General features: G+C 41.4%; 1 protein-coding gene and 1 pseudogene across 1 annotated transcript; one reads left to right on the top strand and one right to left on the bottom strand.

Moving 5' to 3' along the window:
• The first annotated feature begins 10,430 nt into the window (after positions 1-10,430).
• Positions 10,431-11,458, top strand: LOC138390354 (keratin, type II cytoskeletal 8 pseudogene; annotated as a pseudogene).
• A 1,294-nt stretch (positions 11,459-12,752) lies between these two features.
• RIT1 (Ras like without CAAX 1) lies at positions 12,753-20,491 on the bottom strand. The gene is made up of 6 exons (XM_069478605.1): positions 20,385-20,491; positions 19,754-19,891; positions 19,534-19,590; positions 15,818-15,891; positions 15,403-15,594; positions 12,753-15,079 (listed from the first exon to the last, which is right to left on the bottom strand). The coding sequence occupies exons 2-6, from the start codon at positions 19,848-19,850 to the stop codon at positions 14,849-14,851; spliced, it is 651 nt and encodes a 216-aa protein (XP_069334706.1). The 5' UTR covers positions 19,851-19,891; positions 20,385-20,491; the 3' UTR covers positions 12,753-14,848.
• Between the last annotated feature and the right edge of the window lie 581 nt (positions 20,492-21,072).

The raw sequence follows: 21,072 nt of genomic DNA, 5'->3' as shown, positions 1-21,072 counted from the left end.
GTTAGGGAATGGTCACTTCTGATTTTCCAAGAGTCAATTCTTCTCTGTGGATATCTTGATTCCTTCGGGAAGACAAGAGTTTTTCTTAATAACAGAAGCCCCTTTATGAGTTATTCCTCTTTCAGTTCATCTCAGTGGAGCACAGCCAAGATGTACATGTTTACGGACAGTGCTCTAGATATGAAAACAGATAGAACTGGTTTGTGGGACAAGGGTGGCTTGCTCAGGAGAGGGAATAAGGCAAGTCCCTTTTCTTGGAAGGCTTTTACTATGGCCCTGACAGTGACATTGCCCTCACCAAGATCCCTCTCCGAAGTGGTTGTCTTTCTTTACCTTGTGTCTTCTCTTGTAAAAATGAAACTCAAAAATAAACGTGTCAAATTAAAAAAGAAAAAAAGAAAAAACCGAAAAAGCTAACATGAATTGTGTGAAATTGCATAATGCTGTAATGCTAACCTACAATATGTAATGCTATCTTGTATGTTGAATTTGTTAATGCACCACACAGTGCAAAATAAAGACTGATTCACATTAAATAGGTGCAGTGATGTCAGCATGATTCTCTTGGAAACTGGGCGACTATGAATGGAGTTAATGCTCAGACTACGAAAGAGTGTTGTAGGGCATGTTTTCCAAAGTGTGGTCCCCACATCACCTGATGTCGAATCATCCAGGGCACTTGTGGAAAAATGTAGATTCAGACTCCCATCCTGGAGACTCTCATTTGATAGGTGACTTGGTTCACTGCTTGTTCTAGTCTTTCTGTATTCTTTTTTTTTTTTTTAAAGATGGGATCTCACTCTGTAGCCCAGGCTGGACCTGGAGTCCTGGGCTCAAGTGATCTTCCAGCCTCAGCCTCCCGAGTAGCTGGGACTGCAGGCATGTGCCACCATGCCTAGCTTCTGTTTTCCTCTTGACACGTAACTTCTAAGACCATAACCATCTGAGGAGGGATGATGGTTTTTAGTGTGGAAAGTTAGCCTGCCCTTCAATTGGAAATGTTTTTACCAAAAAGCAATCCTGAGACTAGCCAATTCTGTTCTTTCATTCATTCATTTACTAGTCAACAAATACTTATTTATTGTTTACTATATGCCAGGCACTGAAGGTAAAATACATTGATAAGCAAGAATCCTGTTCTTGTGGAGCTTAGCAGAGGTCAGTATTAATCAAATACACTAATAAATGTATGATTACAAACTGTGAAATGTTCTAAAGGAAAAGGAACACAAGCTGGGTGCAGTGGCTCATGCCTGTATTGTAATTCTAGCAGTTTGGGAGGCCGAGGCAGGAGGATCACTTGAGGCCAGGAGTTCAAGACCAGCCTGGGCAACATAGTGAGACTCTGTCTCTACAAAAAATAAAGAAATTAGCAGGGCATGGTGGTGTGCACCTGTAGTCCCAGCTACTGAGAAGGCTGAGGTAGGAGGATTGCTTGAGCCCAGGAGTTTGAGGTTGCAGTGAGCTATGATTGTGGCACTGCACTTTAGCACAGGCAACAAAGCCACCCTGTCACAAAAAAAAAAAAAAGAGAGAGAGAGAGAGAAAAGGAACACAGGTCAATGCAACACTCTGAGGTAATATACTAAGGTAATCTGACCCTTGCATCTATTCTTTGTGGATTTCTCTGCATGCCTTAAAGTCTGGAATGATTCATTTTTCATATTTTTTGTCCTATGTAATTTCTCCCTCTAAGAGGAAGAGAGAATGGAAGAAGGAGAACCAGTCTCTGCTCTTTTAAAGTTTCAGTGAAAGAACTAAAAAACATTTTTTAATTACAAAACTAATATAAGCATATTATAAGAAAATTGGAAAAGAGAAAAAATAATCAAGATTCCAAAATCTTAACAACCATTTTATCTTCTAATCTTGTTTCCTGTGCATTTTTTTCCCTGATACATCACTCAGGGTCAATGTAGAAAATATGTAAAATAAAGTACAAGTCATAGAAACAGGGGAAAATCCATCTGGAGGCAAGTGTTGCTAATTTTGGCACCATCTTCCAATTTGTTTTAACTACCTTATGATTGCAATCATAGCATGTATATAATTTTGTATATTACTGTTTCAGAGGTGACAGTCTTAAAAATAACATCATGACCATATAACAATAATAGTAAGAGTATCTTGGCACTCAGGATGCAATTAATAGGCAACCCAATTGAAGTTGGGTTAAACATTAAGAAAATGTATCGGTTTACCTAACTGGAAATCCAAAGGCAGGGCAGGCTTTTCAGAGTTGACTTCTGCAAAAGGTCACTGATACTATCAAGGGCTCAAGTTCTTTCTGTGGGCCCACTCTGGCGTTCAGTGTTAGCTTCATCCTGAGGCTTTCATCTGATGAGCCGCTCCCAGGGCTCCTGGCTTCCTCATTCACTTCCAGATGGAAAGAGGAGATTGCTTCAGGACTGCTCCCTTGTGCCCACAGTAAGTTCCCAGAAGCCTCTAGCCATTCTCTCCTCTAATCTTGCTGATCCAAAATATGTCACATGGGTCACTTCCGAACCAAACATGGACAAGGAGGATGGGATCATCTTTAGACCATTTAGGACTGCCCTGGAACTGGGTGAGGGAAAAAGTGGATTCTTGAATAAAATGTCAGTTCCTCTGGAAGGAGGAATGGATGCTGAGGGGTAACCAACAAAGAGCCCTACAGTAGCCCCTTTATCCACGGAGGCACCTTCCATGGTTTCAGTTACCCACGGTAGGATACAATAAGGTGCTGTACTTTCAGAGACAGAAACCACATTCATATAACTTTTATTACAGTATATTGTTATAATTGTTCTGTTTTATTTTTAGATTTTTTTTTTTTTTTTTTTTTTTTTGAGACAGAGTCTCACTCTGTTGCCTGGGCTAGAGTGCCGTGGCATCAGCCTAGCTCACAGCAACCTCAAACTCCTGGGCTCAAGCGATCCTTCTGCCTCAGCCTCCCGAGTAGCTGGGACTATAGGCATGTGCCACCATGCCCAGCTAATTTTTTCTATATATATATTTTAGCTGTCCATATAATTTCTTTCTATTTTTAGTAGAGACGGGGGGAGGGGGGGGTCTCGCTCTTGCTCAGGCTGGTCTCGAACTCCTGAGCTCAAACAATCCACCCGCCTCAGCCTCCCAGAGTGCTAGGATTACAGGCATGAGCCACCATGCCCAGCCTATTTTTAGATTGTTAATCTCTTACTGTGCCTAATTTATAAATTGAACTTTATCAGAGGTATGTATGTATAGGAAAAAAACATTATATATAGGATTTGAAACTATCTGCAGTTTCAGGCATCCACTGAGGGTCTTGGAATGTGTCCCCTATGACTAAGGGGGACTACTGTACATTGTTTCCTGTAGTACCTCTCATTCCAAGATGCTTTCTCATTGATAGCCTTATACTCTCAGAAAAGAGTCACCAACCTAGTAAGGTTCACATACTGATCTCGTCCTTCCCCGATACCTTGTGGTCTGAAAAGGCGAACAGCCTAGTGCTTGGAGTCCTCTTTAAATGCTTTAAGGACAACATAAGTTTAGATGTAGCACATCATTTTTCAGAAAGCTAAGAAAATATCTATTCTTAATCAGTATAACTTTTATAAGAGAGTAAACTGGTGAGCATCCCAGTTGCCTAATACTGTATACACCAGTATTACAGCTGAGCACCTCTAAGAAATGCTCAAAACTCTGCTTGGCCTTCAGGGACAAAGTCCTAGAGGAGGTCTTAAGGCTCGGCAGCCCAGGATTAGATGTGCTGACAGAAAATCTTGAAGAAAAGCCTGGGAACTCATTAACTACTCTTGTGTTCAAGCCTGGAGAGACGGTAATTCACCTCAAATGTTATATTAAACCTTAATCTAGGCCAGGTGCATTGGCTCACACCTGTAATCCTAGCACTCTGGGAGGCAAAGGTGGGAGGATCCCTTGAGCTCAGAAGTTTGAGACCAGCCTGAGCAAGAGCAAGAACCCATCTCTACAAAAAATAGAAAAATTAGCGGGGCGTTGTGGTGCGCACCTGTAGTCCCAGCTATCCAGGCAGCTGAGGCAGAAAGATTGCTTGAGCCCAGGAGTTTGAGGTTGTAGTGAGCTGTGATGATACCAATGCACTCTAGCCCAGGAGACAGAGCAAGACCATCTCAAAACAAAACAAAAAACAACTCAATCTAATTGAAAAGCTCCGATAAGGGCCATATAGAGATACTCATTTTCTTTCTTTTTTCTTATTTTTTAGATTAACAAATAAAATTATATATATTTATGGTGTACAACATGATGTTTTGAAATATACATACATTGTAGTATGGCCAAATCAAGCTAATCAACATACGCACTACCTCACTTAGTTATTTACTGGTGGTGAGAACACTTAAGGCTGGTCAAAAGGTAGCGAGTTATCTCGCTTGATTGTCCACAGTTACAGATTGAACTCCTTGTTCTACTCTTTCCTCCTTCTCACTACTGCACTTGACTAGTCAAAAAAATAAATAAAAATAAAAAATTTTTAAAAATGAGAACACTTGGCCAGGTACGGTAATCCTAAAAAAAAAAAAATGAGAACAGTTAAAAATCTACTCTTTTAGCAATTTTCATGTATACAATACATGAGTCACCATGTGATACAAGAGATCTCTTGAACTTATTCCTCTTGAGATTTTGGTTCCTTTGACCAACATCTCCCTAATATCCCCCTATCATTTTCTTTATCTTTTTCTTTCTTTTTTTTTTTTTTTTTTTTTTTGACACAGAGTCTGGCTCTGTTGCCCAGGCTAGAGTGCCGTGGCATCAGCCTAGCTCACAGCAACCTCAAACTCCTGGGCTCAAGTGATCCTCCTGCCTCAGCCTCCTGAGTAGCTGGGACTATAGGCATGCACCACCATGCCTGGCTAATTTTTTCTATATGTATTTTTAGTTGTCCAAATAATTTCTTTCTGTTTTTAGTAGCAATGGGGTCTCGCTCTTGCTCAGGCTGGTCTTGAATTCCTGACCTGGAGTGATCCTCCCGCTTCGGCCTCCCAGAGTGCTAGGATTACAGGTGTGAGCCACCATGCCTGGCCTTCTTCTTAATAATAATGGTGAAAATAGCTAACATGGATTGAATAGCTAACATGCCCAATGCTGGGCACTATTTTAAGCACTTCCTACATAATAAAACTCTTTTAATAATTACAACAGCCCTGTTGGATAGGTACTGTTATTATCCCCCCTTAACACATGGGAAAAGTGAAGTCCAGAGAGGTTAAATAACTTGCTCCAAGTCCACACAGCTCATAAGCAATGGAGCCTGTGGCAGTCTGACTCCAGTACCTGCATCGTTTCACCATCATTGCTGATGGAGATTTCAAAGAAAGATGTAAACAAAGCCTAATGGGAACTAATGCAAATTAGAATATGCTCCTGATTTTGATGCCAAAGTCCTGAAGAATGTTTTCGAGGGCCACCTGCAACAATATGAAACTGGACATTTTCATGATGTACATTGACTCACACAAATCGGCCTCTTCTCAGGCATTTTTCCGAGTTAACATTTAATTATCCTTTACTGAGCAGCTGAAATTGCTATTTGTCCCTTACCCCTTCTCACTCTCCTATGATTTGATCCAAATTTCTCACATCAGATTTTGCACTGGGAGGTGCTCCCAGAACAGAACTGAGACTCGAAGAACTGTGCGCTTGTTATTGCTCTCCGCTGAATTCCCAATGCCAGCACAGTGCCTCGCATGCAGCAGGTACTCGATAAAGGCAGGCAGGCAACTGCTCCCCAGGTCTGGGAAGCAGGCCTAGAGCAAACATGAAAAAGCTTTATCTCTTCGTTTTACTTATTCTGAATTGGAGTTTCAAAAGAAGTTTGGTGTAAAGTTGAGTTTTGTTTTTGTTTTAGTGATAGTGGTGGGTATTTATTAGCTACAACCAGACCCACATATTCTCTCTCTCTCTCTCTCTCTCTCTCTTTTTTTTTTTTTTGTTGTTGAGATAAGGTCTCACTCTGTTGCTCAGGCTGAAATACAAAGATGTAATCACAGCTCACTGCAGCCTTGAACCCCTGGGGCTAAAGTGATCTTCCTGACTCAGCTTCCCGAAGAGCTGGGACTACAAGTGTGTCACCATGCCCAGCTAATTTAAAAAATTTTTTTGTAGAGACAGTGGTCTCAAACTCCTGGCCTCAAGCAATCCTCCTGCCTTGGCTTCCCAAAGTGTTGGGATTACAGGCATGAGTCACTGTGCCCGGCCCCACATTTTCTCTGGAGGAGTCTAAGCCTATGAAAGTAAGAGTGACCACAATGTTTTGGGTAGGACCGTACAACCAACTTCTGACTGACTAGGCTGATGTGCATGCCTTCCCGGCCAGCAGAGGTTTTATGCTGGATTACAGCATATTTGAGCAGATATTGGGACTCACCGTCATACAAGCCAATACGTTTCTGTGCCTCCGCCCCCTCACCTACACACTCCTCTGCAAGGAAACTAGAGAAAGCATTTTGCAGGGGATGTTTTGGAGCTAAAGACTTCTGGCTCAGAGCAAACTGTAATAAACTCTAGCAATAACTAGCTCTGGGAAGGGCAGGAAATGAGACATGTCCCCACCCCACCAGCTTTTGTTCAAAAAACTGGGTGACTTCATGACATGATTGTGTGTGCTGAGGAATGTACGCACTGAAGTAAAAGCTGCTCATCAAGGCTTTTTTTTTTTTTTTAAGCAGGGATTATTAGACAAAGCTAAAACATTTCAGCAATTTCGTTTCAAGGCCAACTCATGTTTAAAAGTTGACTGGAAATTTCAGAATACCTCAGATATGAAGACCTAACACTGTTTTCTTTCATAACAAAATATTCGTTTCTTTTTCTTGCTTGTCCCCACAGTCAACCCCCTTGTTTCCTTACTCGCACACCATTACAGCGTCCTTCTTCTTGCTCACTCCAGCTGTTCCCCCTCCCTATACACTTTGTATATAGCCACTGAGACTGTCCGCCTCTGTGAACGACAACCGTGCCACCGCTTTGTGCAGGCATCCGGTGGTCTCCCCGGACACTCCCACGTCACCCAGCTCAGTGATTCCAAACTTGGGATGGCTGCAAGGCTGCAATCAGAATTACCTTGAGGATACCTTAGCAGCTTGGGTCTAAAAAAAGAAAAAAAAAGAAAAAGAATTACTTGAAGATGTGTTTATTTTAATATAGATTTCTGAGTCCTATCAGAGATCTATCAACTCAAAATAATTTCCAGAGGCTGAGCTGAGAAAATAAGAAAAAACAAAATGGCATTGTAGCTACTTCTGATCCAGCATAAGCAGGTATTTGGGAACCGTGCACATTTCAGACCAACTTTCAAGGCTTTCCACCCAACGAACCCTCCCCTACTGGTCTTTTGCTCGCTCTATCCCAGCTCTTACTGTTTAACTAACCCCAAGTTGCTTCTTGATGTCCGTTCCATGTACAACACAATAAAGCTTTGACTTTGCCACTCTCAAACTCCATGTTGGAATTGTCCTACATATGTGATTCTTAACTTTTCTGTTGTTCCAAGTCACAATTCTTCTATTCTAACTACAATTTTGGGAAATCTTCATGATTTAATTCCACCTACTAACTTAACCCTAGACCTTTCAATGTATTTTTTTTTTTTTTTTTTTTTTGAGACAGAGTCTCACTTTGTTGCCCGGGCTAGAGGGAGTGCCGTGGCGTCAGCCTAGCTCACAGCAACCTCAAACTCCTGGGCTCAAGCGATCCTCCTGCCTCAGCCTCCCGAGTAGCTGGGACTATAGGCACACGCCACCATGCCCGGCTAATTTTTCCTACATATATTTTTAGATGTCCAGCTAATTTCTTTCTTTCCTTTTTTTTTTTTTTTTTGGTTGAGACAGAGTCTTGCTTTGTTGCCTGGGCTAGAGTGAGTGCCGTGGCGTCAGCCTAGCTCACAGCAACCTCAGACTCCTGGGCTTAAGCGATCCTACTGCCTCAGCCTCCTGAGTAGCTGGGACTACAGGTATGCACCACCATGCCCGGCTAATTTTTTTTTTTTTCTATATATATTTTAGTTGGCCAGATAATTTCTTTCTATTTTTAGTAGAGATGGGGTCTCGCTCTTGCTCAGGCTGGTCTCGAACTCCTGACCTCGAGTGATCCACCCGCCTCGGACTCCCAGAGTGCTAGGATTACAGGCGTGAGCCACTGTGCCCGGCCTCAATGTATTCTTTTGTCAATGTAATGTCTCTCTCTTTAGGTGAATAGCACACCAGTGAAACAGAGTCAACCAAGGAAGAATAACGACAGGTCCATTTTTCAATTTCCACTGGGAAAAAAACCTTTTTCAAACTTCTGCGCAAAATACAGATACAGGATAATCACTCTGTGATTCTCTCTGTGTACATGTTAATAAAATTTATATGCCTTTTCTGCAATTATTAAAAAATACAGACACAGTTGTTATTTCTTTATTTATTCTAATTTCATGCTATGCCTAATTATTTCATAGCAATTCTTAGTGGGGAGAAAGACAAAATTAATTTGTGCAATGAGAGCATTTAGAGATATTTTGAAGACAGGGTGATAATCTCTTTAATCAGAGAACAAGAATTCCAACTATGAATACTTCCCTTTATGGTTATACCACCTAAGTTTTCGTTCCAGTTAAGGAATAAAATGTGGGAAGAATAATTTGAAAATAAATATTAATTTGAAGCTGAGCAAATCTAGGATTACTGCAAATTCAACATTTTCAGTACTGAACCATTTTTTTTAAAGTTAAATGCTTGAAAGTTAACAAGTACTCCTTTAAAAAGTAAGATTTCAAATTTCTATACATCTCATTCTTCCCAAGATTGAGTTTGGAGCCAGGTGCAGAGGGGTGCACCTATAATCCCAGCCTGGGCAACATAGCAAGACCCCATCTCAAAAGAAAAAATATTGAGTCTGGAAAAGGTGTAACAAAGACGTAACACTACCAATTATTTATCAGGAGTTTACTAAACTTATCCTGGTATGGTAGTCCCAGCTACTCAGGAGGCTAAGATGGAAGATCTCTTGAGTCCAAGTGTCTGAGACCTGCCTGGGCAACACAGCAAGACCCTGTCTCTTTAAAAAAAAGTTTACTAAACTTACACAAGAAAAAAAATTTTCTGACAAAAAGCAATAAAAACTAGGAACAAGAAGAAACTTCAGAAATTATAACACCTGTTTCATCTTCTTTTCATTATTCCACTCAGGTTAAATTCAACCTCTCCTCAATTTGCCTCCTCTTCCATTAGCTCTTAAAGAGTCAGGCTCCTCTCATCTGTCACAGGCCAAACTCCTGCCTTATCTGAATTACTAGAACATTACCAGTTTGAAGCATATAACCTACTACTCTAAGACTGATCTCTGGTTGCTTTATACAGGCTGTCCTTGGGTTATGGATGAGATACATTCCTGAGAACATCTTTAAGTGTAATTTGTATGTAACTCAGATCTCTGATGAACAGCCTGTATTCGGTAGTAATAACAACAGCAATACTATAATGGCTCATCCATGGTACTAATAATACAATGTAACACTGTAATAATAATAAAATACCCCTATACTATAAGTTACAAAAACTAATGTGTTCTTTTAATTCAAACAGAACATTAAAACGAACTCATACAAGAAGTTTAGATAGGAGATAGGAGAAACTTTAAAAAAGAATATTAAAGGTTAACACTCATTTAATGTTGCATCAATGCTAGACTAATAGGAATGTTGCACTTATACTGACCTTCTTTTTTTTTTTTTTTTTTTTTTTTTTTGTTGAGACAGAGTCTCACTTTGTTGCCCCGGCTAGAGTGAGTGCCGTGGCGTCAGCTTAGCTCACAGCAACCTCAGACTCCTCGGCTTAAGCGATCCTCCTGCCTCAGCCTCCCGAGTAGCTGGGACTACAGGCATGCGCCACTATGCCCAGCTAATTTTTTCTATATAGATTTTTAGTTGTCCATATAATTTCTTTCTATTTTTAGTAGAGACGGGGTCTCGCTCTTGCTCAGGCTGGTCTCAAACTCCTGACCTCGAGCGATCCACCCGCCTCGGCCTCCCAGAGTGCTAGGATTACAGGCGTGAGCCACCGCGCCCGGCCTATACTGACCTTCTAACCAAGTCAATAACCTTTCCATTTTAATAATTAATCCACTACGCTGTTTAGTAATAATTGATGCTTTCATCTGAACACTGCCTTTCACAAGTTCCATTATTCTCACTTATCCTTTATAATTCTTCTGAAAGTTGAGCGATTGAAGCCTAATGCTTTCCAAATGAATGACGGTGTCTGGCCTTTCTCCAAACGGACACTTAATTATTTCTACTTTCATTCCCATCGTAATCACCTTTCTCTTCGCTGCAGGCTCATCCGGACTTGCTGTGGACTTTCACTTTGGAGGCACGGTCATAAGGGTAAACAGATGCACAAAATCAAATAAAAAAGTTAAGATGAAAGTGATGCTTGTTCAACTTCCTCAGGCAGCTGCATGAAGAGGAGATCCGTGAGTTGCAGTCCCAGATCTCGGACACATCCGTGGTCCTCTCCATGGACAACAGCCGCTCCCTGGACATGGACAGCATCATCGCTGAGGTCCGCGCCCAGTACGAGGAGAACGCCAACCGCAGCCGGGCTGAGGCTGAGAGCATGTACCAGACCAAGTACGAGGAGCTGGAGGTTCTGGCTGGGAAGCATGGGGATGACCTGCGTCGCACGAAGACGGAGATCTCTGACATGAACCGGAACATCAGCCGGCTCCAGGCTGAGATCGAAGGTCTCAAAGGCCAGAGGGCTTCCCTGGAGGCTGCCATTTTGGATGCTGAGCAGCGTGGGAAACAGGCCGTTGAGGATGCCAAGGCCAAGGTGGACGAGCTGGAGGCTGCCTTGCTTCGAGCCAAGCAGGACATGGCGCGGCAGCTGCGTGAGTACCAGGAGCTGATGAACGTCAAGCTGGCCCTGGACATTGAGATCGCCACCTACCGCAAGCTGCTGGAGGGCGAGGAGAGCCGGCTGGAGTCTGGGATGCAGAACATGAGCATCCACACGAAGACCACCAGCGGCTACTCAGGTGGGCTGAGCTCGGCCTATGGGGGCCTCACAAGCCCTGGCTTTAGCTATGGCCTGAGCTCCTTCCCCTCCTTTGGCTCTGGTGGGGGCTCCGGCTCCTTCGGCCGCACCGGCTCCTCCAAGACTGTGGTTGTGAAGAAGATCGAGACCCGCGATGGGAAGCTGGTGTCCGAGTCCTCTGATGTCCTGCCCAAGTGAACGGCCACTGAGGCCCCTCCAGCCTACCCCCTCCAGTGGCTGCCCCAGAACCTGTGGGGGTAGGCAACTGTGCCAGGGAGCACAGGAAACAAGAGACCCACGCGAGGCTCAGTCCCAGCCCTCAGCCCAGCCCTGGGAGGAGTTTACTGCCCAGGGTACTCCCTCTTACCCATGCCTCCAACTAAAAACCAATTCAATTGCTTTTTCCAAAATAAAGCCTCAGCTAGCTCTGCCAAAAAAAAAAAAAAAAAAAAAAAAAAAGTGATGCTTGTAAGTGATCATACGAACAATGAGACTAGCTGAGAGCATAAAGATGCTGCCCGTGAACTGCTTACACCATGCGAGTGTGTTTACATATGTGGAAGAAACTAGTTCTTCAATTATTAATTTAGTTAATTAGAAACTCTCCTTATGGGGAGCCTTGGGAGCCCGTTGGTCAGTACGGAATGCCGTAAGTCGGGTCATCCGTAATGTGGGGACTGCCCATATACACACATTTTATTCAAGTTTCTGAACAGGGATCATATTTTATATTCCTTTGAATCCCTCACAGCTCTGAAAACAGTGCTTAGTGAATGAAAGAGGTTCATAAATACTCTTGACTCTAATTCCATTACCTGTTCTAACAGAGGTTTATTAAAAAATGGAATGTCACTCCTCCAAGACCCCTGTATTTCAGTAGTGGACAACATTGACAGTTACTCATTCAAAAAATGTTAAATAATGACATAAAATTCCATTCCTTTAATGTCCAAACTAGGTCCTCTCTTCCAACATTGGTGCCCACTTAGAGTAGTGGAGATAGAAGCAATGACCTTCACGTAAAAAATTATTCTCTCACATGCTCTCATTTAGTATACATACTTAAAACAATTTTAAATACACCTGATCAGGTGGCAAATGTGCTATCATTTTCCATGTGTTTTTCCTGTCTCCTCACCAAGAGGAAAACCTGAGTGAAATGGCATGCTGCTTAGCATTTCACAAAGGTGTTCTACACACAATGGATACTCAAATTTTTTTAATCAATATTTTCAAGAATATAAAATCTCATGGTATTTTCTTCAAAGGACTCTTTTGCAATGATTCCAAACATTTCTACCCACTCATAGATAAGTAAAGGAAAAGCCCAAGAAGTTTTTTTGAAAGATTTGTATTATGTCATACAAACTGTCTTCATATACAAGTGCATTTAGTGAAAAATTTTTCTCTCCCTGCCCCCTCCCCAAACATCACAGTAGACCAATTCTTACTAATATACCACAATGTTAAAACACACGTCCCCTCTCAATTCTAAACAGCTAATTCTAGACAGTAACATCTGAATATTATAATTTACTGATCTGGTATGGACATGAACAGTTCCAGTGCCTTTCAACTTGTCCCTGAATTTTTCTCTCTTCAAAGTTCCAGGCAGTAATTAATTTTAATGCCCTAAAATTGGATAAAGCTGATTATTTAGAGCTTATAAATTACCTGCACTACAGGATCACTAAGAACAGAGCTATGATTTATACACATCATACCTCTCAAAACTACCTAGCACCACGAATAGAATTCTCAATACTAATTGATGGACCAATTATTCAAGGATCTAATACATGACAGTGATAGTCTTAAAAACACGAATTTGTTAGTTTTCTTATATACAATACAAATTCCCTTTTGTCTTACAGATCTTTCTTTCTGGCAATGTTCTCCACTGCCTTGACTATTTTGAATAATTACACAGCTGTCAATTCCTTGCTTGATGTGAATAACAATTCCCCAGGTCATGAGTAATGAGAAGCTCAAGCATTAAACTAAAAGGTGCTAAAGTAGTTTAAATGTGGTGAAATATTGTCATAACCGAATTGTACTGTATTTCTTTTCTATTTTCATGCTTCAAAGTGCTACAGTTCCTGTGAGATTTTTGTCCTGTACAGAATCAAATTCTGGATCTTTCACTTTTGGATGGCTTGAGTACCATAAAACATACTGTATTTGGTAGCAAAAATGTTTCTAAGAGTTTCAAAAGGGACTACTATCCAGAGCTAAAAAAGTTCCAACAGTGACTTTTCTTTACATCTAGAACATTTACCATTAGTTTATGAAGAAAAGCACAATAACCCTGTCCTATTGTTTCTACTAAAAATGGAAAAAAGTTGAGCTGAGCACTTTTAAGGAGGTGCTAGACAAAGTCATGTTGGAGTTTCAAGTGGACACAAACATTGCTTCAGTGACACGTAATACCCAACACATAAATGCACTGCTCTTAGCACTTCTGCATTTACTGTCCACACATAACGAGTTCAGATAAAAAATAGCTCTCGTCTTAAAACAGAGAACTCACCACCAATATTTAAAGCAGTTTCCTCCTAGGACTACAGTTCCCCAACTATGCACAGGGAGCAAAGTGGTATCTCTTAGGCTAAATTTTGTCAAGGCTCAGACAACCCTGAGGTGACCTTAGTAAAGTCCTTGTAAAGAAATCTTCAGACAAGAAACTCAACCTCTGTGAATTTTAAAGCTTCAAGATTGACTCAGTAAACAGAAATACCACAGATTTTCTTAGAGCACTGAGTCTGGTGACTGACCGTATGAGGCACACACACAATTGTACTCAAACTCCTGATGTCTCTTCTGTATGGAAAATGCAGTTGGTCTGAGGAAGGGCCTAAAAAACATTTTAGCAGGTATAGCTCTTCTAAAGAGCACAGGGAAGGTCAGGGAAAGCACGAGGAAGCAAGTAATGTAAATACATTGGTATGCGCATCGGTGGAGAAAAAATAAACCTGTACAAGGCAATGGCTGTCCCATAAGGATTTAGATTAAACAGGAGTTTAGTAATACAGTAGTGGTTCCCAAAATGTTTACCTTTGAAGGTTTTTTTAAAAGGCATAACCCTGAAAGGAAGAGTAAAATAACTTCCTAGGAGAAACCTTCATTGCATTATCATCTGCTTCAGTCTTCTCGCTCATCCCAGTGCACCTGAGTCCAATGGGCACTTCTCAGAAAAGCCAAGCTTGTACTGGAAACCCTGCTCTGACCCTACCTTTTTCTAGCCAAGTCCCTGCAAACATATGGCCCGATTTCCCCAAATCTCATCCCTCCATAATCTGCAATAGGAGTCAGCCCCCCAGCTATCTGCTGAGCTTTAGCACTGAGCTCTTTAGCCCTGATTTCCCTACACAATTTTTGTTCTGTCTCCAGGAAGCACAAGTGAATAAAGACTGAGGTCCTTCTCTGGGATAGTCCCAGGAAAGTGAAGCTGAAGGATAATGTGGAGTGCAAAAAATTCCCCTTGTGAACTTAGTCAAATACACATGGTATAAATATTCTCCTGGGTACAAACAATTTACAATAATATCAGCAACAGAACCCAAAACATTGGTAGACCAAATTCAAATGTGACAATTTAAAAGAAGATAGTGCTCCGCCAGGTTAATAAGTCAGAATTGAGACAATATTTTAAATGCCACATCATTAAAAACTCCTAGTAGGCATGTCCCTCTTATCAGTTACTTTTAAAATAATGGTCATAACAGGAGAAAGAGCAAGCACCATGCTCACTACTGCAGGTTACTGGACTGCTTTGATTAAGCAGTGCAGTTCACAGATAAACACTTCGCATCTTCCCTTCAAGTTACTGAATCTTTCTTCTTCCGGAATGGTGATTTTAGCCTCTTCCATACACTGTTTTTGGGCTTAGATTTTTTCTCTATGGCCAGTACTGCCTCCTTTTCTTTTCTACGTATCTCCCGGACAAGGGCATGGAAAACATCATCGATGTAGTAGCGGTATGCAGCAGATGTCTCAAAAAAGGGACAGCTGAATTCTCGGGCCAAAGCCAATCCTTCTTCCTTGGTGACCTTTAAAAGCATAAACATGAGAAAATTTATAGTGGTAACAGTGAAAAACAATTACAACTTCCCCAAAAAGTGAATGAGCTACCTTAACAGAAAGAGAGCTCCTCAAGTGTGGGGGTGCCAAAGCAGACAGCAGTGATTTTTGTAACTTTGGGAGGCTGGATTACATGACTTCCAATAGCAAATTAGTAGATACAGAGAAATTTTCAAGGCTAAAGAGAAGGTAATTTTGATTTTCTATTTTGAGACAAAACAATCTGTAAACCAAGAAACAACAATGACTAATCCCACAAGATTACAGGTGGCATTTTCTTCTCTATCCTCACCTGTCTTAGCTCTTTTAAGTCAGACTTGTTTCCCACAAGAACCACAGGTGTATCATCAGTACGTCGAACTCGATAAATAAGCTGTTTAAACTCACGAACTTCATGGAAACTTCGACGATCAGTGATAGAATAACAGATGATAAACCCTTCTCCTGCCCTCATATACTGGTCCCGCATGGCTGTAAACTCTGCCTAGAGGGATTACAAGAGTTATTAATGTATTGGTGCAACCTAGAACTACACACGTTAGCTATTTATTTCAGATCAAAGAAGAGGTATATCGATTACCTGCTATCCTGAGTCAGAGTGCATGAAAAATTAAGAGAGAGAAACTAGTGATCTTCTCTGCATAAGCCTTCCCCTCCCCTATACTAGGTAAAAAAACTGTTACTCATAACATTCTGGGATTTAATACCTGTCCAGCTGTATCCAAAATGTCCAGATTGGCAGGCTCATCATCAATACGGATCCGGATCTTATAAGCATCTTCTACAGGAGAGAAGAAAAGTGTACTATAAACTCATAAATGCTGGAAGAAATACCTACTGTAAAACTCATCTTCTGGAGAAATAGAGTCCACCCAAGTTTAAGTACTCAAATTTTCTCAGGAAGCATGCTAAATCCATTTTAGACACATAACTGAGTCTTGAACTACAGTTTTTTTCACATAGGTGATGTAGTTTATTCATAGCTTAAGTTTAGAAGAATTCATCTACAATTCTGAGCTAAAAAAGGATTCTGAGAGGTCTCTTTAAAAAAATATTAGGCCAAAAAAGTAATTTTACCATTTATTAAACAGTTACTACCTGCCAGGCATTATACTAAGTATTAATAATTTAAATACATTAATTCACTTAATAGTCACAATAATCCAATGAAGTAGGCAATATTATCTCCATTGTACAGAGAAAGAAAATTAAACTCTAAAACATTAATGTTTTCTCTAAATTGCAATTAATTAGTGATAGAACCAGGATTAAAACCCAAGGCTGGGCCAGGGGCAGTGGCTCACACCTATTATCCTAGCACTTTGGGAGGCTGAGGCGGGAGGATCGCTTGAGGCCAGGAGTTCAAAACCAGACTGAGCAAGAGCAAGAGCCCGTCTCTACTAATAATAGAAAAATTAGCCGGGTGTGATGGGGACACCCGTAGTACCAGCAACTCGGCAGGGGGATCGTTGAGCCCAGGAGTCTGAGGTTGCAGTGAGCTATGATAACACCACTGCACTCTAGCCCAGGCAACAGAGCAAGACCCTGTCTCAAAAAAAAAAAAATAAACACAAAAACCAAAAAACCCCACAAAGAAAACCTAAAACAGGGCTGCTTGACCCAAAAGCCTTGTGTACTTAACCATATGCTATAGTTCCATTAAAATGTAATACTACAGAAAAAAGAAAAACCATGATTTACTTTACTATTTTCTAAATAATCCATATTGTCATATTTTCTTCTTTATGAAAGCAAATTTATTTTATGTATATTACTAGAGTAACCCTGGAAAATAACAGAAAAAGAAAAAACCCACTCAATATTTCTATTCCTCAAAAACTGCTGCTTATATCTCAACATATTTCCTTTCAACGTTTGTTCTTGAATTCTTGCTTCTGGCTCCTCCTCAAAGATAAGAGCCCACTAAATCAATGTTTCTCAAACTACAGGTCATGATCCATTAGGATTCATGTTGTGAAATCAATTTAAGTGGTTGGGACCAAGCCTTAAAATAAACAAGCAGAAACCTAAATGAAAATAAAAACTACCAGACTGTGCCAGATGTAAATTGTAGTAAATACAGTTTCATGAATTTTAGTTACACATACATATGTGCTTTTGTGTATAATTTATACATGCATACAACATAACTTATACTTTCATACTTATATTTATACTGTTAACAATGTAAAAATTTTTCTTAGAATTTACAGCCAAAGTTTGGAAACAAATGCACTAAATTATAAACTCAATAGCAGCAGACACTGTGTATCTTTTTGCTCACTTACTGCTGTGCTTGGTACATAACAGGAACTCAAGAGAACTTATGAGTACTCACTGCTGAATCAGATAATATTGTCAGGAGAATAAATAATTGGAAAAAAAAAGGATTGATTAAAAAAGTAACTCTTAGAGGGGACAGCTATTTTAGTTTTACTTTAAAGAAAGGAAAAGATGTTTCTGGAGGTCTCAAGTAAATTATTCTAAGCCCTAAACTGATTTTATTCCTAGAACTCCCACCACCATAATTTGAATCCCTAAACAATGTTCCAAATTTTATATAGTACATGAAAAAAAACAAGAACTGTTTCTACTTTTCCCAGTCTTCAGAAGCATCTACTGTATAAAATGATCATCATCCAAAGTTGGGCGATGGCCAGGCGTGGTGGCTCACGCCTCTAATCCTAGCACTCACTCTGGGAGGCCGAGGTCAGGAGTTTAAGACCAGCCTGAGCAAGAGTGAGACCCCATCTCTACTAAAGATAGAAAGAAATTAACTGGACAACTAAAAATATATATATATAAAGAAAAAAAATCGCTCAAAGTCAGAAGTTCGAGACCAGCCTAAGCAAGGGCAAGACCCTGTCTACTAAAAATAGAAACAAATTATCTGTACAACTAAAAAAATACATACATAGAAAAAATTAGCCGGGCATGGTGGTGCATGCCTGTAGTCCCAGCTACTCGGGAGGCTGAGGTAGGAGGATTGAAAAAAAAAACAAAGTTGGGCTACCACAGAACACTCATTGGCTTTGTGGAAAACAGAGCAGCAGAGGCCTGACCCAACAGAAATCCTTCCTAGAGACCTAGAATCATGGCAAAAAGTGTCACATACAGAAAATAACAGTAGTATGGCAGACTTTCTGTGCCCTTCCCCACTCCCAGCCCCATTTTCCTTTTCTTTCTTTTTTTTTTTTTGAGACAGAGTCTTACTCTGTTGCCCGGGCTAGAGTGAGTGCCATGGCGTCAGCCTAGCTCACAGCAACCTCCAACTCCTGAGCTCAAGTGATCCTACTGCCTCAGCCTCCCGAGTAGCTGGGATTACAGGCATGTGCCACTATGCCTGGCCAATTTTATATATATATATTTTTAGTTGTCCATATAATTTCTGTCTATTTTTCCTTTTCTTTTTCTTTTGGAGGCATGGTCTCACTCGTTGCCTGGGCTAGAGTATAGTGGCATCATCATAGCTCATTGCAACCTCAAACTCCTGGGCTCAAACAATCCTCCTGCCTCAGCCTCCCAAGTAGCCAGGACTACAGGTGCATACCACCATGCCTAGCTAATTTTTTAATTTCTTTGTAGAGACAGGATCTTCCTATATTGCACCCAGGCTGGTCTTGAACTCCTGGCCTCAAGCCATCCTCCTGACTTGGCCTCCCAACGTGCTGGCGGTATGAGCCACTGTGCCGGCCTCCATTTTTCTATTAGGACATAACCTCTTAAAATCAAATCGGCTTCCTTATTGTTTAGGAATGACAGGAATGCTCCTAGTCTTTGTAGAGAATAGCAATTAAAAGACTAAAAAGGCAAAGCAAACAAAATGACTTTTTTACTCTACTATCATTTTGCCAACAAGAGTTAAGGAATAAAGAAGACATGGAAGAAGACACTACTATATAATGAACTTCAAGTATAAGGAAGTAAATGAAGGACTTCAAGTGGAAGAAGTTCAGGCTCTGCATGTCTGGGTTGTAAGAGTTCAGCAGGCTGGCTCTACTTGTTTTTCTGCTTCCTTTTGTGGAAGTTCAAACCAGCTGACTCATAGTTACAGAGTCAGTCTCAAGTCAGATCCTCAGAGAAGTGACAGCAAGAAAAGGCTTCGTTAAGTGGCCCTTAAGTTTTTCCTTTAATCTAGCAATACGGTATACCAACCATAAAAAAATACAACAAAGAAAGTTGTCCCATAAATGTTCAATACGAGACAGAGACTAAAGAGGCTTCTGTACATATAAAGTGTGGAAAAAAAGAAATATTCAGTTGTTTACCAACCGCTATGAGACTCTAGATTCTAAATAAATCTGAATTAGATTCAAAAAAAGGACTCAAAATATAAACAGTTAGAAACTGTTTTTAAAAATTGACATTCACCAAGATAATTTTATGGAGTGCATTTGGAAACCTAAGTGATGATCTGACTTACCAATGGTGGGGTCATGATCTTCTGGGAATCGGTGGCTGATGAACTGCATGGTCATGGCTTCAAGCAAGAAATGAAAGTTAAAATCCTGAGGAAGGTGACCCACAGAAAGAATTCTAAGTATCAACATTGCGCAACAGCCAGTATCCCATCTGGTTTGGGGAGGGGTCATTTATTTTAAGTATTTTTCATCCTCACTTGTCAAATGGAAAATGTCACCTACCACTCTTCCCCACACCACCGGCACCCAGCATCACTAGTTTGTATTCCCGTGAGAGCCCTGCAGGGCTGCTACCAACTGGGCGAGTTCCAGAATCCATTTTCCTCTTTGGGAACCTTGGGCTGCCTGAGTAAAAGCCACCTAGAAAGGAAGGAGGAAATATTTAATCCAGGATGGAGACACCATGGTGACAGTCCTAGAGCCACTGACTTACCTTGCAATACATACTCTGGCCTATCACTCTTGCTCACTACTGTACCCTTTCTGGCAGGCAGCTCTAAGAAACCCCACATCCTCACACTGACTGAACTCCTGGGCAGTTCGGTCCTATGACACATCACAGATTTTCCAACTTACAACTTTTTCCAAAACGAAAAATATACAAAGAAATTTAGAATTTCTTTTCAGACAGGGGTACCGGCACAGTAAGAAGGAGCCGCTTGAGGAAACTGAAGCTTGGGACCTAAGGGAAGCTGCCCCTTAGGCCGCAGAAGTCCTCTCACGCCGCAGTACCCCCGAGGTTCCACCCCTCCCCATTCTCCTCTGAGCCCCCTCCCCGCCCCCCGCTGCTCCTCCGCCCGCCATCATACCGCCCACCCTTCTGCCTCACACGCTCATCCCCTGTCGCTCGTACCCGTCGGGACAGGAAGGCCACCGCCTGTCGGACGATCACCCACTTTGTCTTCCTTCACTGGCGGCGGCGAGGCTCCAGCACTGACCTGTGACCCCTCCCGCGGCCGAGTAAGATGGCGCCACTGGCGCCCGCATCCCGATGGGAGGGGCGGAGCCACCAGTGACGCCCGTGGCCGGCCCCGCCCTCTCGGGGCAGGACACCTCCTCTTCCAGGTCCCCAAACCGAATCGTGCCGAAGGCCCTCCCTCTGGTCACGTACCATACTTAAGGTATGCACACACGTACGAGGGTGTTAAGGCATGAGTAGAAAGTAAATTATTTTGACAGCAGTCGAGAGAAAGGAGTATGAGACGCGCGGGGGACTCTAAAGTGAGTAACAACTTACTCAGGGCTGTTTGCTGCTTGTGAAAAAAAAAATTAATTTGGCCCAACAATGCAGAAACAGTGAGTGAGGAAAGGGTCACACCCCCCTCATCCTCCTAAAACACAGGACTGAGATCAAGTTTACCAAAGATGACTGCTTCATAGCAGAAAAAGCACTTTCCCAAAAGAGCAGCTACATTGACTTGGGCTCTCAAAATCAAGATTAATTCTTAAAGACAGATGTTTACAACACTCAAGTTATCCCAGAGTTTTGTATATATTTTAAAGATATATTAGATATACAAAAATTAGGTTTTTTGTTTTAA

This window comes from Eulemur rufifrons, chromosome 8 (genome assembly GCF_041146395.1).
Source record: "Eulemur rufifrons isolate Redbay chromosome 8, OSU_ERuf_1, whole genome shotgun sequence".
Taxonomy (NCBI): domain Eukaryota; kingdom Metazoa; phylum Chordata; class Mammalia; order Primates; family Lemuridae; genus Eulemur; species Eulemur rufifrons.
Note: the sequence above shows the minus strand (reverse complement) of the source record. Positions and strands in the feature narration are given on the sequence as shown.

Excerpts from the sequence above, each read along its gene's own strand:
- RIT1 (XM_069478605.1), bottom strand. The coding sequence starts at position 19,850 with ATGGATTCTGGAACTCGCCCAGTTGGTAGCAGCCCTGCAGGGCTCTCA. Across the intron at positions 19,591-19,753 it reads CGGTGGTGTGGGGAAGAGTG|CCATGACCATGCAGTTCATC; the intron begins GTAGGTGACATT and ends TCTTGCTTGAAG. Across the intron at positions 15,595-15,817 it reads TTTTGGATACAGCTGGACAG|GCAGAGTTTACAGCCATGCG; the intron begins GTATTAAATCCC and ends TAATCCCTCTAG.